At 41.8% G+C, this 15,142-nt stretch overlaps 1 protein-coding gene across 2 annotated transcripts; it reads right to left on the reverse strand.

Moving 5' to 3' along the window:
* Positions 1 to 6,579: 6,579 nt before the first annotated feature.
* Positions 6,580 to 11,961, reverse strand: LOC311132091 (uncharacterized protein; the record flags this gene model as incomplete). 2 transcript variants are annotated; one of them, XM_084165265.1, is made up of 8 exons in its annotated part: positions 6,580 to 8,030; positions 8,635 to 8,773; positions 9,394 to 9,527; positions 9,800 to 9,975; positions 10,140 to 10,239; positions 10,808 to 10,961; positions 11,338 to 11,468; positions 11,880 to 11,961. In XM_084165265.1, 8 exons carry the CDS (start codon positions 11,959 to 11,961, stop codon positions 7,987 to 7,989), a joined length of 960 nt encoding a protein of 319 aa, XP_084021391.1. In that variant the 3' UTR covers positions 6,580 to 7,986. The 2 variants fall into 2 exon arrangements, with proteins under 2 accessions (XP_084021391.1, XP_084021392.1); XM_084165266.1 differs by lacking the exon at positions 11,880 to 11,961 and having other exon boundaries at positions 11,338 to 11,525.
* Positions 11,962 to 15,142: the final 3,181 nt, after the last annotated feature.

Here is a 15,142-nt window from a genome sequence, read left to right on the forward strand (position 1 = left end):
AGAGTGAACAGATTAATCAGATGTATGTTGCAATAGTTAAATAGCATTCACATTAGATTGCCACTAGATAAGCTGGCTAAATTAGCTAGCTAGCTGCAGTGCCAACCATGTAGTTAGCTAATGTTAGCTAGATCAACCAGTCAGTCCAGTGCAGCATCATCCCCCTCCATTGCTCTGTGTGTGTGTGTCTAAATGTCATTCTGTTTTTATGACAAGGCCTGTAAGCACATCTGTCATACAGTCAGTGTATCATCTCAGTAAGCTTTTCAGCACAACCGAGGGGGAGGAAAATGGGCCAGCCAAGAAAGGAAAATTTTATCAATTTTAGAATAAGGCTGTAATGTAACAAAATGTGGAAAAAGTCAACGGGTCTGAATACTTTCCGAAGACACATAGCTTTTAAAAAACGTAAATAATTTACTATCATATTAAGTACATATTCAAAGACAGTTATCATTTCTGGGTATTCACATTATAAACGAGTCTTATTTTAGACAAAAAACATGTGTCCGAGCACGTGTTTCTCAATACCGTAGTGTTTTTTAAAGTTCCTTTTTTTATTTAATTTTTTTGACCCATAATACATTACTAAGAAGAGAAGATCAAAGATGGCTACAAGGTAAGCTAGTCTTTTCTCTTTTATGTTTCAAATTGATCATTGTCCTCATACACACCGTTTACCTATTTTAGATGATCATTACTATAACTGTGTAATATTTTATGTTTGAGAATAATTATTGATTCAACAATTTACAGTATAATAGATTAGAAAGCGTCATAATGGCTTCTGCCATGGTTAGCTACATTTGCTATTGGCCTTCTCATGACCGTAATGCCCATTTCTAAATACCATACCATGTGTTTGTCTGTTACGGTAATTGGATTGTTCCGTTACGGTAACAATATAAACTGTTTCTGATGCATGTACAATGTAACTCCATCACACTATGTGTGCAACAGATACACCGCTAACCAAACAACAGTTCAAGGTGCATGCACACTTGAATTAAAGGGCAACAACACTGCAATTATTTATTTTTTTCTTAGGTTTTTCACATACATAAAAACATGTAAGCATTGTTAGCACATCCGATTATGTTATTCTATTAGAAATGTGTGATTTTGAGAGCAAAAACCTGAAGAAAGAAATTCTGAACAACCACAACCCCTCCATGACCCTTTCTCGTCCCACCACTGTTATAAAAAAGTTAACAAGATGGGGAGAGGTTTGTCTGTGATAAAGAAATGCTCTGCTTTTTTAACATCACATGCAACAAAACATGTCCTGCAAGCTCTGGTTTTGTCGCATCTTGAATATTGCCCAGTTGTATGGTTAGGTGCGACAAGAAAGGACCTAGAAAAGCTGCAGCTGGCCCAGAACAGAGCAGCACGTCTGGCCCTCAAATGTACATGGAGGGCCAATGTCAATAACATGCAGGTCAGTCTCTCCTGGTTCAGAGTGGAGGAGAGATTGACTGCATCCCTGATGGTCTTTGTAAGACGTATTGACGTGCTGAAAGTACCAAATTGTCTGTTCAGCCAGTTAACACATATCTGAAAACCTAATACATACCCCACAAGACATGTAATTAGGGGGTCTCTTCACAGTCCCCAAGTCCAGAACAGAGGCTGGGAGATGCACAGTACTGTATAGAGCAATGACTACATGGAATTGTCATCCACCTCAGGTAACTTAGGCAATTAAAATCAGTTTTCAAAACAGATAAAACAACACAAGGAACAATGCGGACTGAGACTCTTCTTTATATGTATGCACTCACTAACTGTTAGTCGCTCTGGATAAGAGCGTCTGCTAAATGACAAAAATGTAAAATGTAATGCCAGCTGTCTGCTTCAACACCAACAGGAAAAGATAAGCACCAAATAAGATCTGGAAATGATATGGTGTTCATATTTTTCATTCATTTTGGGGTTTTTGCATATAGGTGTATCTACACAATGAATGGCCTGGGATGTTTGTCTTGTTTTGTATGCTTTGTACAAAATAATAAAATGCAGGACGACAGGATATTTATAAACATAGCTCTTTATTAACTAGCTATAACTGGCATGTCCATGTGTCTCTGGCCATGATCATCTTTAGAATGACCTCACCACCTGGGTGGTCTTCACCAATCATAGCACAGTATGATATGACAGTATAATGCATCCAATTACAATTCAGTATGCTGACACATATGAATATTACATCCCCCTTCTTTAAAAAAAAGAAAAAATATGTAGAACAATAAAGCGTTTCTTTTGAATATATGCTCTGTAGTTTGAACTCGAGGTAAGTAACCATTTAAACTGCACCAACTGCATCAACATAACAGACAAACAATGATTCAGCATACTGTTACTTTTAGAACAAATATTTCTCAGCAACTCAGCTTTTCACTGTAGCAATGACATCTCAACATATCAAACAAATACCATACCAAAGCATTTCAAGTTAACTTTCAATAACAAGTTTACAGTCTGGAAACTCTGTTAGGGCAGCGATCCGCCTACACCCTTTGACATTTCACAGGTCTAGGACAGCTCTAGGCTTGACCTCTCTTCCTGACCTTGTGTGATATGAAGCTGAGCATGCTTCTGTGTCAGTCAACAGTTCTTGTGGTGTTGCAGGTAAGTATGGTGTATGTTGTGTTGTGTCTGTGTTTAGTCCATCCCGTTCTCTTTCAGGGGAACAGTTCATCTCGTCAGTGTGTTGTTCTTTTGTGTTCAGTAGGTGACGACGATTGCGGCGGTACACCGCTCCTTCTGCGGTGCGAACGTGATATGAACGTTCAGTGTCAGCTGGTTGGATGACGACTGCTGGCTTCCAGTAGCCATGCTCCTGGATTCTAACTGACTCTCCGTCGTTCAGTGGTGGCAGTGGTCTGGCTGACCTGTCGTAGTATCGCTTTTGCTGTTGTTGCCTCTGTGCACGTTTTGCATGCATTTCCTTGTAGCTGACGACCTCAGGTTGCAGCTGCTGGTTGGTGCTGGGAAGGATTGAGCGAAGTCTGCGGCTCATCAACAGCTGGGCTGGTGATTTGAAGTTGTCAACTGGAGTGTTGCGGTATTCAAGGAGACTGAGGTAGGGGTCTCTCTTGTCTGCTTTTGCTTTGTCCATGAGTGATTTAGCGATCTGCACAGATTTTTCAGCAAGGCCATTACTTTGAGGGTAATGTGGGCTTGTGGTGATGTGTGTGAACTCCCATGCTTTTGTGAAGGATTCAAACTCATTTGATTTGTAACAGGGCCCATTGTCAGATATTAAAGTCTCTACAATGCCATGCCTGGCAAAGGCTGCTTTCAGCTTGTGTATCACAGCTGCAGATGTGGTGCTGTGAAGCTTGTCGAGTTCGAAGTATCTGCTGTAGTAGTCCACTGTTATAATGTAGTCCTCGTTGTTCCACGTGAACAGATCGGTTGCCACGACCTGCCAGGGTCGGTCTGGGATACGGTGAGGTAACATTGGCTCTTTGGTGTTCGAGGGGCGTCGTTCAAGACAGGTGGGGCATTTACCAACCATGTCCTCTATTTGTTTGCACATTCCGGGCCAAAACAAAATGTCCCGTGCTCTCTGTTTGCACTTTTCCATGCTCATGTGTCCAGCATGGATCTTTGTCAAAATCTCTTCTCTGAGACTGGTAGGAATGATGATTTTCTCTCCTTTGAAAATGATTCCGTTGATCTGTGACAGTTCGTCACGATGGTTCCAGAACTCTGAGACGCTCTGAGGGCATTTTCTCCTCTCCTCAGGCCATCCTGACTGTATGACTTTCCTCAGCTGTGTGAGTTGTGTGTCTTTTTCGGTTTCTGCTCGGATCTCCTTCAGTTTTGTGTCACTAACTGGTAAGTTGCTGTACACAGTGTGCACCTGCATGTCCATGCCTTCACTGAGGCTGCTGTCCTTGTAGGTAAGAAACTTCCTGGAGAGTGTGTCTGCGACAGGGATGTCTTTGCCTGGACGGTGAGTGATTGTGAAGTCGTATTTTTGTAGTTGAAGGATCATTCTCTGTAGCCTTGGCGGGGCTGCGGCTAACGGTTTCCTCATGATTGACTCGAGGGGCTTGTGGTCTGATTCCACAATGACTTGTCGTCCATAGACATACTGATGGAAACGCTTACATCCGAACAGAATGGCATACAGCTCCTTTTCGATTTGAGCGTAGTTGATTTCACAGTCTGTGAGAGATTTGGAAGCGTAGCCGATGGGTTTTCCTTCTTGCAGTAGCACTGCCCCTAGTCCATACTTCGACGCGTCCACCTGGAGTCTGAGCTCTTTGTTGGGGTCGTAGTAGGCAAGGATTGGTCCTGGTTCTCTCGTGATCAAGTCTTTCACTTTCTGGAAAGCGATGTCGTGTTGGTTGTCCCAGAGGAACTCACTGGACTGCTTTAGCAGCTGACGCAGGGGTGCATTAGCATTGGAGAGGCTGGGTGCGAACTTGGCTAAGTAGTTGACCATGCCAAGCACTGTTTCCAGCTCTGCGCGGTTCTTTGGTGGCTCCATTTCCTTTATGGCTGAGATCTTCTGCGGATCTGGCTTGATTCCATTCGCTGTGAGAAGATGTCCGAAGTAGCTGACCTCTGTAGCACCGACTGTGCTATTCTCGGGGTTGAGCCGGACTCCTCTCTCGCGGGACCTTTGCAGCATCGCGCTGAGGTTTCTGTCGTGTTCCTCTTTGGTTCGACCATAGACAAGGATGTCGTCCACAATTGCCATGACTCCATCGAGGCCTTCGTACACCTCGTCGATCTTTCGCTGAAACTCATCTTGGGCTGAGATAATCCCAAAAGGCAGGCGACGGAACCTGTAGCGTCCAAATGGTGTGTTGAACGTTGTGAGATGACTCTTCTGTGAGCTTGATAGCCCAGTAGCCTGATCTGGCGTCCATGACACTGAAGTAGCGTGCGCCCGCTAGCTTGTGTGTGATGCCATCTAGCGTCGGTAAGGGGTAATGGGGGCGTTTGATAGCCTTGTTCAAGTCTCTTGGGTCGAGACATACTCTGAGCTTGCCTGTGCGTGGTTTCTCCACCACCACTAACGCGTTGACCCAATCCGTCAGTTCTGAAACCTTGGTGACGATGTCAGATTGCTCCATGCTCTCCAACTCTTTCTTCAGACGGGCGCGGAGAGCAAGTGGAATCTTTCTCGGTGGGTAGACCACAGGGGTTGCGTCTGGGTCAAGGTGAATGGTACATTCTCCTGGGAATAGTCCTATTCCTGTAAAAACATCAGCAAACTCCTCCATGACATTCTCTATCTCTACTGGTGCTGTCACTGATAAAACTAGCTTGATAAGGTCCATGTCTAAACATGCTTTAAGACCTAGCACTGCAGGTGCTCGAGTGTCAACAACGTAAAAGTCCAACATCATGTCCCTTTCCTTGTATTTGCATTTGAGAGTGCATGTGCCTTTTACTGGGAGCTGTTCACCACCATAACCAGTCAGTCTGCGCGTGGTGGGCTGTAGCTCACACTCAGATGTCAAGGTTCTGTACTTACTCAGAGGAATAATGTTTACTTGTGCACCAGTGTCTAGTTTGAATTTTAGCTCTGTGCTTTGTCTTCCTATCTCAATGTCAGCAAAGGCTTGCTCTGTCTCTGATATCTGACTTTTCTGTGTCACTGAATCAATAAACAGTTCATCAGCATTTGACTCTTTGATTGACATTTCATCTTCACTCACTGTATGTACTGTTTTTCCACGGTAAACTCTGCACACTTTTGCAAAGTGATTCCATTTTCCACATTTAGTACACTGTTTGCCTTTAGCTGGGCAATTCCCCTGTTCGCCATACACTTTGTATCCACAATATCCACATGTTTTGGGGCATTTGGAGTCTGTGTCGCTCTGTTTTGGAGTTCTGTCTGTCTCCGTTCTGAAACATGCTCTCTGGGCACTGGAGGTGTGCTTTGATGTCTGCCTGCGTGCACTGCTTGTTCACGTGATGCGCTCGTGCTGCCGCCTGAAATGGTTTTCATCTGAACCTGTGCTAGCTCGTGAGATCTGGCTATGTCGATAGCTTTGTCCATCGTTAACTCTGATCCAACATTCAAAAGTTTCTCTCTCACTCGCGGTGAGTGTATTCCAAAAACAATACGGTCCCTGACCATCTCATCCTTGTTTGCATAATCACAGTCTTTCACAAGCAGACGCAGCTCAGTGACAAACTGTTCAAACGATTCGCTAGCGCCTTGTACTTTCTCATGGAATTTGTACCTAGCGAAAATTGTATTGGTCTTTGGCACAACATATGCTTCAAAATGATCGTAGTATGTTTTCAGTACCTTTGATTCAGCCTCGGTAAGTGTCCATGTGTTGTAAATGTCTCTCCCTTTTTCACCGATCCAGAGGAGCAGGTAGCTGCACTTTTCCTCTTCTCCTCTTTCCTTCAAAGGACCCGTGAACATCAGCTCCACATGCTGTTTGAACTTACGCCATGCATCGGGTAGATTTGTAGACCCCCAATCCATTCGAGGTGAAGGAACTCCAGCAAAATCCATATTTTAGTCCTTTTACTCTGACACCATGTCTTGTTTTGTATGCTTTGTACAAAATAATAAAATGCAGGACGACAGGATATTTATAAACGTAGCTCTTTATTAACTAGCTATAACTGGCATGTCCATGTGTCTCTGGCCATGATCATCTTTAGAATGACCTCACCACCTGGGTGGTCTTAACCAATCATAGCACAGTATGATATGACAGTATAATGCATCCAATTACAATTCAGAATGCTGACACATATGAATATTACAATGTTGACTTAAATGGATAGCTAAATAAACTAATATGTAATTTGTGTTAATTTAATTTAACCCTTATTTTACCAGGTAAATTGACTGAGAATACATTCTCATTTACAGCAACGACCTGGGGAATAATTACAGGGGAGAGGAGGGGGGATGAATGAGCCAATTGGAAGCTGGGGATGATTAGGTGGCCAGATTGAGAATTTAGTCAGGACACCAGGGTTAACACCCCTAGTCTTACGATAAGTGCCATGGGAACTTTAGTGACCACAGAGAGTCTGTTTAACATCCCATCTGAAAGACAGCACCCTACACAAGGCAATGTCCCCAATCACTGCCCTGGGGCATTGGGATATATATTTTTTTAGACCAGAGGAAAGAGTGCTTCCTCCAACACCACTTCCAACAGCATCTGGTCTCCAGGGACCGACCAGGACCAACCCTGCTTAGCTTCAGAGGCAAGCCAGCAGTAGGGTGCAGGGTGGTATGCTGCTGGCTTCCTTACCCTGTAAGCAGTCTATGAACAAGAGAAGACAGCAATCCATGCTTGGGTTTTGCTTACCTGGTCACTGTCTCCATCTTTTTAACATTTATAGCAGAAAACCAATGTAAGTGAATATCTGTGATATTAGCATATTTCATGTCCAAATCATCTTAAACTAACTTTATTGAGCTAGACAATCCATTTTTGACACTGGGATGATTTCGACATGAATGTGAAAATGCTTATAAAATCGGGGATATCCACTTGCACTGGTTTTGTGATATAAATGCTAAACAAAACCAAAGCATGGATTGCTGTCTTGCATTGTACATTGACTGCTTACAGGGTAAGGAATCCAATGTACTTTTGTAATTTGGGTGAACTATCCCCCCTTTAAGTCTACTTTTGAGACATAAGATTACTTTAGAGGTATGAAAACATCTGCCAAATGTAACATTTTTGAGTGTACTGCCCCTTTAGGGGTTGTGCAATAATGTAGAACAATCTGATTAATCTAAACTTCTTGTTACCTTGGCAGATAAACTTCTTGCCAGGCTGTGTCATAAGCCAGGGTGGAGAAGCATAGAGCGTAACTGTACAGAAATCCAGAGCTACTTGAGCAGTACAGAAGAAAGGAAAGAGAGAGGTATAGAGAGAGGAAATGTTGCAGACAAGAATGGTCTCAGTAGGAGTGCTGATCTATGATCGAATGCGGAGCTCCCACTCCTGACACTCTTCAGCAGTGCAGTTATGGTCCTTGGGGGAATCTTGGGGAAAAGCGTTGTTCTGTGTCTGAAAAAGAAAGATAAAAAGAAGTCAAATTAACCACCAAAATGGCAATTACTTGAGTGAAATCACATTTCCTATATCTCTTTTCCACTCAATCAATCTAAACACATTTACATTTTAGTCATATAGCAGACGCTTTTATCCAGAGTGACTTACAGTTAGTGCATTCATCTTACGATAGCTAGGTGGGACAACCACATATCTCAGTCACAGTAAGTACATTTATTTTTCTCAGTAAAGTAGCAATCAGCAAAGTCAGTGCTAGTAGGGGAAAGAAGTCAAGTGTGAGTGTTAGTTCACAAAAGGCAAGTGAGTCAGTATTAAAAATATATATATTTTTTGGGGGCGCTGTGGGATTATTTAAGATACTCTTTGAAGAGGTAGGGTTTCAGATGTTTTCGGAAGATGGACAGGGACTCTATTACAACGACATATACTATTATATAGACTATAGACTACTGGTATATTAAACTCTTTATTCTATGTGTCTTCTATTTTGTTTGATAAGGGGAAAGTTTAAACAATTTCAATGGTCACAATTACAGTACATCACTCTCTGTGTTCTGAAGGAGGGAGAGAATGTAGAGAAAGAAAGAGGAGGAAGTACCGTAGATTTCCTCTTCGCTCCAGTCGCTGCCTCCGTCCCCACACCATTTCTGATAGACTGCTTTCAGCTGCACTCTGTACTGGCATCTCCGGTCATATGGAACCTTCACTGGTACATGTTCCAATTGTATTTCCTTACTCTGGAAGAAACATACACAGAACCATGAGTGGAACTCAAATAGTGTACTATTTGACTGAAACACACATGCCCACACATGCCCACAGACACACACACAAACAGCAGATGTCCAAGGCCCCCCTCATCCTAACACATTCAGTAGGTACGTCAAAGCAATGTAAACATTCTCCAGTGACTAAAGCTGTATTTTTCTTGGTGTAATTCACAGAAGTGGCCTGTCTCATGGTGACCATAGCAGAACGCCCAACCCATCGTCTGAACTATATTCTGTCTGCAGCCAGCTAAACTTTGGCCTCTTTATCTGTTTATCTGATTATGGATAATAATCATGATTACAAACACAGGTTTTGAAAGGTTCCCTGTTGCAAAAGAGATTTTTATCTCAGTCACACTAACCTGTATAACAATGGCACGACCGAGTGACGTAGGTGCAACCCATAAATAACTAAAGGTTAAATTAAATATGAAACTATTGAAAACACACTTCTGGGAAGCATAAAAATAGACAACTGCACTTGCCAGGTTGTCAATGTAAAAAAGAATTAGTTCTGAACTAGTTTTCCTAGATAAATAAAGGGAGACATAAATGTAAATACAAATATCCACACATCCAGGGCTTACCAGAGACTCTTGACACTTGTTGTAGTTTAAGATGTAATTCCAGCAGTGGCTAGCGCCTATGTCCGGAGGGTCCCAGCTCAGGATGAGATTCTTCCCTTCCTCTGTGATCTTCACCTTAGGGGCCGGGGGCTTGACTGAAGAGAATCAGACATACAGTATAACATTAGATAAATGAGAGTATTGGTAATATCAACGATATTGCATACTTGACTGTATAGTTGTATCATTGAATTACTCATTGGTTGGTCTACTTTCATAAAGATATAGCTTTTTTGTATTCAAAGAAAATTAGACTGACTTTATCTCCAGAGGTAAATTTGTTTGAATGTTTTTCAGATCATACTATGAGGATATCGTAAACATTTGTTTTGAACTGTTAAAGAATGTGGTATGGGGTTATTCTTACCATGATATCTAGGAAGCACCAGGAAGTTATTCCGTACATACGAGCCATTGAGAGTCCCATTGACCAGGAAGTAGACGTCATATTCAAGGAAGGCTCCTCTCAGGTGACATCCTGTCCTCTGAGCAGCTCTGTACTGGTACTCACTGCATGCTGCTATGTGGGAGTCACCAGGGGACCTGAAACATTAGGGATGAGAGGGATGACAATCTGTCACTGCTCAGCTCAACTGACTCGGCTCAACTGACTCAAATATTCACAGTGTTCCAGGAATTATTTTACCAGTTCAGTTGTTGGGTAGGGAGGGATTAGGAGATTTGACAGGAAGTAGAATAGTTCTCACCCGTAGTACAGCTGGAGGTCTGAGGCCTGATTGGCTGGAAGCCAGCTGCAGTTCATGGCCTTAGAGGAGTAGAGGGAACACTGGAAGTTCTTCACCAACTCTAGAGAGAGAGAGCAAGAGAGAGAGAGAGAGAGAGAGAGAGAGAGAGAGAGAGAGAGAGAGAGAGAGAGGAGAGAGAGAGAAAATTGCCATGAGTCTAGACTACAAAAATAGGATCCGACAAAGAGAGAGAGAGATGGAGATGGTGTCACTAAAATGTAAAATGAGATGTAAATGTTGTCCTAATAAGGTTTTCCATCCTCTCTGGTAACGCTTTACTGGGAGCATAGCCTACATCTTTGTGGCCATTGTATTTATTTATTTGCTTTGAACTATTTGCTGAACCCTTTGTTCAATATTTTATTGGATATGCACTAATTAGGCCTACCATAAACTAGAATTAAATGCAAGGGAATTTCAAACATGTAAACCAATATTAATTGCAGCACATTGTTTATATTACAGTAGACACATTGGATAAAGTTCAGAGGAGTTCACCAGTCCCAATTCATATAGGGACAAATCCTAACTTCCATTTAAGTCAACTTTTCATTTAGTCATGCATTGATTTCAGTAGGAGACTAAGTGAAAATTGAAAGTTAGAATTTGCCCCAGTGATTGTTACCTACCTGTGGGTTTAGTGATGGATTGGCTGACAGGTTTGCTTATGGTTCTGCCGGTACAGTGTTTGGGGTTTGTTTGCACTGTGTAATTCACTGCATCTTCCATAGAGAGTCTTTTCACTTTATACAATTTGAAAGTTGTCTCTGCTTGGGGTCTCCTCTGCAAAGAAATGTTTTATCTTTGTCATTTCGCATTCAGTGGTATATCTTGAATTAATATGGTGTATATTATAATAGCCTACAGGTTACTATCACTTTATATCAGATTATGTTTCTAATACTTTAAGATATTATGAATGATTTATAAAGTAGCTATAAGAAAGGTTTTGAAATTGGTGGATAAATATTTTACTAGGCTTTTGATAGCAATTGAACTGTGATTCATATTTTGCATGGATTGTTTTATATTATATGCATGAATATGTTCCCATTCAGTCTATGCATACAAACCAGTCTGCATTTAAATAAAATCCAAATTAATATTTGCATTAAAATAATTGTCCCCTTCATGGGCCCAAGTGAAACATTCCACTAACCTGTCCGATCCTTGTAGTGATCATGTAGTTCACCTTGCATGATGCGTCTAAATCCTTTGGTGCATTCCACGACAGCTTTATAAGGAATTCAGTCGCCCACGTCAATGACAGGTTAAGCGGCTCAGGGAGAGCTGAAGAGGTGACAAGAGACGAGTAGTGTAAAATACTCTGTATGGCAATGTGATGACCAACTGCTATATATGCTATAAATATATATATCATCCTTGCTATGCCTGATCCACAAATATGTTTGGTGTAGGCTCTAGTTACAATTTCGGAACAATTTGACTTACAGGGGCAAAGTAACAAGGCCACACAACAAGCATAATCCATATGCTTTATAATTAGGCTACATCAAAACGAATAGGCTAATAATCATAGTCCATGTCAAATTAACACGTTATAATAGATGCAGATTTTGCTCGGGAATCCAACATGTACTTTCATTTAAAAAGGCTTGCCTACTGAAAATTACTGAACAACTGGTGTCACATACATTATTATGACTTCAAGGTAATGTAAAGTCCACACAATCGCATTACCTTTATTAGCTGCAACCTCTGGTGCGACCAAATGAATAAAGTATGGTAGAACCAAGAGAAATGTCAAATGTTTCAAAATCATGTTTGTCCGGTGCAGCATTCCAACGGTAAGGTTCCCAGAATTGTCAAGCAGTGAACTCCACAACTAAGAGAACAATGCAATTGCCTCTGATCTAATTGGTCACAGGCTAGTGATTGTGATGTCTCCATCACAAGTGTAATCAAATCTTACCCTATAAGGTCCGGAGTACTGGTGGTAATCTGTTCTACCTGAGAAGTGATGAATATACATACTGCTGATGGGAACAGGGCAGGGCAGTGTGTGTGTGGGTTAGTGTGTATGTATGGGTGGGTGGGTGAGTATGAGTGTACGTGCAATTGTGTGTGTGTGTGACTGCATGCATGCCACCAGACGTGTTGCTTCTTGCCATAGCAGGATTCGGGCAGATGAATCTCTATGCATTACCTTGTTTTCGGAGAACCAGTTGGTTGCAAATACTGCACTCTAACTGCACTCTAACTGCAGTTACACTGCAACATTTCTGCAGTAAGAAAAAACGTATTTTGGATGCAGTATTTACAGCATACTGCAGTTATACTGGACTCTAACTGCAATCTTTTTTCGTAAGGGTGGTGAAACTGCCACGTCCGTTTGGGATATTACAACAAGGAAGTTACTCTGACATCATTGCACGCATGATAGAACAGCAGAATATGTACTGCACATTTTTTTTTTTCTAAGACGCTCCTCACACCTCAGTTCTACAACAAAAACAATAACCAAGACAGTGGGGCGAACAGTGGTGCAGTTTCCCCTAAAGGCATCCTCATGCTTCCCATCCGGAACAGTTTGTGCATACATTATAACGATATTTTGTGAAGTTTTTGTTCGTTTTGGTCTTAGGCAAGGGTTTTTTTCGGCTGTTCGTGCACACAAAAACATTTCCTGAAGCAAGCCGAAGTTCGGTAGCCGAAGTCTACGCCTCTTCATCGGCGATTGGTCAACAGTAGGGATTCTTTAACTAAGTGTTTGTTGTCATTCAACGAGCGACGACTCGTTTTCATGCACAGTTTTCCACTTGAGAAATACTGCACCAATCATCTTAGTTAATGTTAAATTGCACAACTAGACCTCCTCGGCAAAAACGCCTAAATGTATTACAAATTTCGTGAGTTATCAGATTAATTCTGACTATTTTGAGGAAGTGTATACTGGCTATGGCATCTCAAAGCGTTCTCCCTTTTTAAGCAAAGGTCTTTTTAAGTGAGTATATGAGGCACAGATGTTCTCTTTGCCTAGCCGAGTTCTTCTAGGAGCAAACCGAACATAGTATGCAGGCCAGGCAGTACATTTAGTTAATAGACCAATAAGAAAGAGTTCCAAACCTCTGCCAATAACAGTCTGTTTTCAGTTTTCCCCTCCTCACTCAGACCACTCCCACAGTCCTAGCAAAGTTCTTGCTTGAGAAGTTGCTCTTTGCAAAGAACCTGTTTGTTTTCAATTACAATGGTCAAAAATAAACAATCACAGAAAAGGTACTTAATTGTTACCCAGAAATGATTTGATATTGAGCTAAAAACAGCTGCATTGGACCTTTAAGGACACCACAACCAAGGTTATGAACCAGAAACCTCTTTTGCTCCTATAGTAGGCCTGTTTCTGCAAGCTGAGTGTAGTACATTACCCTATCAACCAGTCAGAAAAGATAAGAACTGGAGATTCACAGATGTGACTCTGGAATGAGAGTAGAGTAGTAGAAGTTGAGAGTAGTATCATGTAATTACTCAATGGTTAGAATACCTTTACTATCATAAAGATGTTGCTTTCTTATAAAAATAACATTTTACTTGGACTTTACCTTCCAATTTACATTTGTTTGAATGGTTTGCAGGTCGACCTAATCATTTTCTCTTTCATTTTCCTGAGAGGAATTGAAGAGAAAGCATTTCTGCTGAAGGGATGATTAAAAAAATTCAGTCACCTAGAGAGCAGCCACTCTCATCACTTAACCCGCGTGGCATCATGCAAAGTGTGGGCTACGTAGTAATTACCCATATGGACATTACACGCTCCGGAGTTGTTTAACAAAACAAACATTGAAATGCCGTTATAGAATGTAAAGTAAAACCCCAAACCGGTTCCTGCATCAATCCCAGTATATAGTAAAATAAGGTAACCGCCCAGTCCCACATGGGTGGGTTCCAATCTTAAACCATAAGACCTAAAAGAAAAGGTGGGTGAAGTCACGACCATATTCTTTGCTCTACACTTGTGCAATGTGTTGAAACTCAGAATGGTCAAACTAGTGAGTACTAGTGCAAAGTCAGGGGTGAATGGTTGGACTCAACTCATTGTTGCACTAGTACTCAGCCATGCCTCTATTGCTGTGAAGGACAGTAACATTGGAAATTTAAACCCGGGATTAATGGACAGGAAAAATTTATGTGAACGTATAGGGAACAACAACACGGCTCCCATGTGGATATACATATCTGGACTAGGGGGTGTGTTTGTGTGTGAGGCAAGCTTCCTCACATACTCAAGTGTGTGTGTGTGTGTGCGTTCTCCCACCTAGCTGGTCCAGATCTTGAAGGTTGTGATAGAAGCAGCATCAGAACCACTGTCCGGCAGTCAGATAGAACGCTGCTATCGTCTCTCACACACTCACATGTGGGAAAAAAACGATTTGATCCACAGCGCGATACAAAGACTAAGCCAGTCTGAAGCACAGTAGTCGAATGAGTATGACTAAGCATTCACACCATTCTTTCTGGTAAAAAATTGTAGCTCCAGCTGTCTTGAAAGAGAAATAGATAGTCACTGTTGAATGCTCCCAGTTTATTTAATGCCACATTTCAACCTGAAGGCTCTTTGGCTGGTTCTTACCTATGGCTAGTTTGGGCAGGTACTTCTCTTTCTGGACAGGGTTGCCATACAGCAGAATGCCCTTGAAGCCAATGGACACCCAGGGTGATGCCAACCCCCAGGTCGTGCACAGGGATGGACCTCCTTGAATCTGTCCAATAGAAACTCACGTTTTTCATTTGGAGTTAACGGTTTCTGTTGCAAAACGTTTTGCAACGGAATCCGACTAATGAATACACCCCTGACTTCGGCAGCAGAAGAAAGGCAGGTCTGGTTTCCTTATTTCAAAGTGGGAGGAGTCAAGAAAAAACATTCAAAGAAAATGCATGCCATAGCGCCATCTACTGTTCTGGAAAGTTGGTGGACATTAATATTTCTCTAAAATCCAGATATTATA

The sequence above is a fragment of the Coregonus lavaretus genome, assembly GCF_964263955.1.
Source record: "Coregonus lavaretus genome assembly, chromosome: 7".
Lineage (NCBI taxonomy): Eukaryota > Metazoa > Chordata > Actinopteri > Salmoniformes > Salmonidae > Coregonus > Coregonus lavaretus.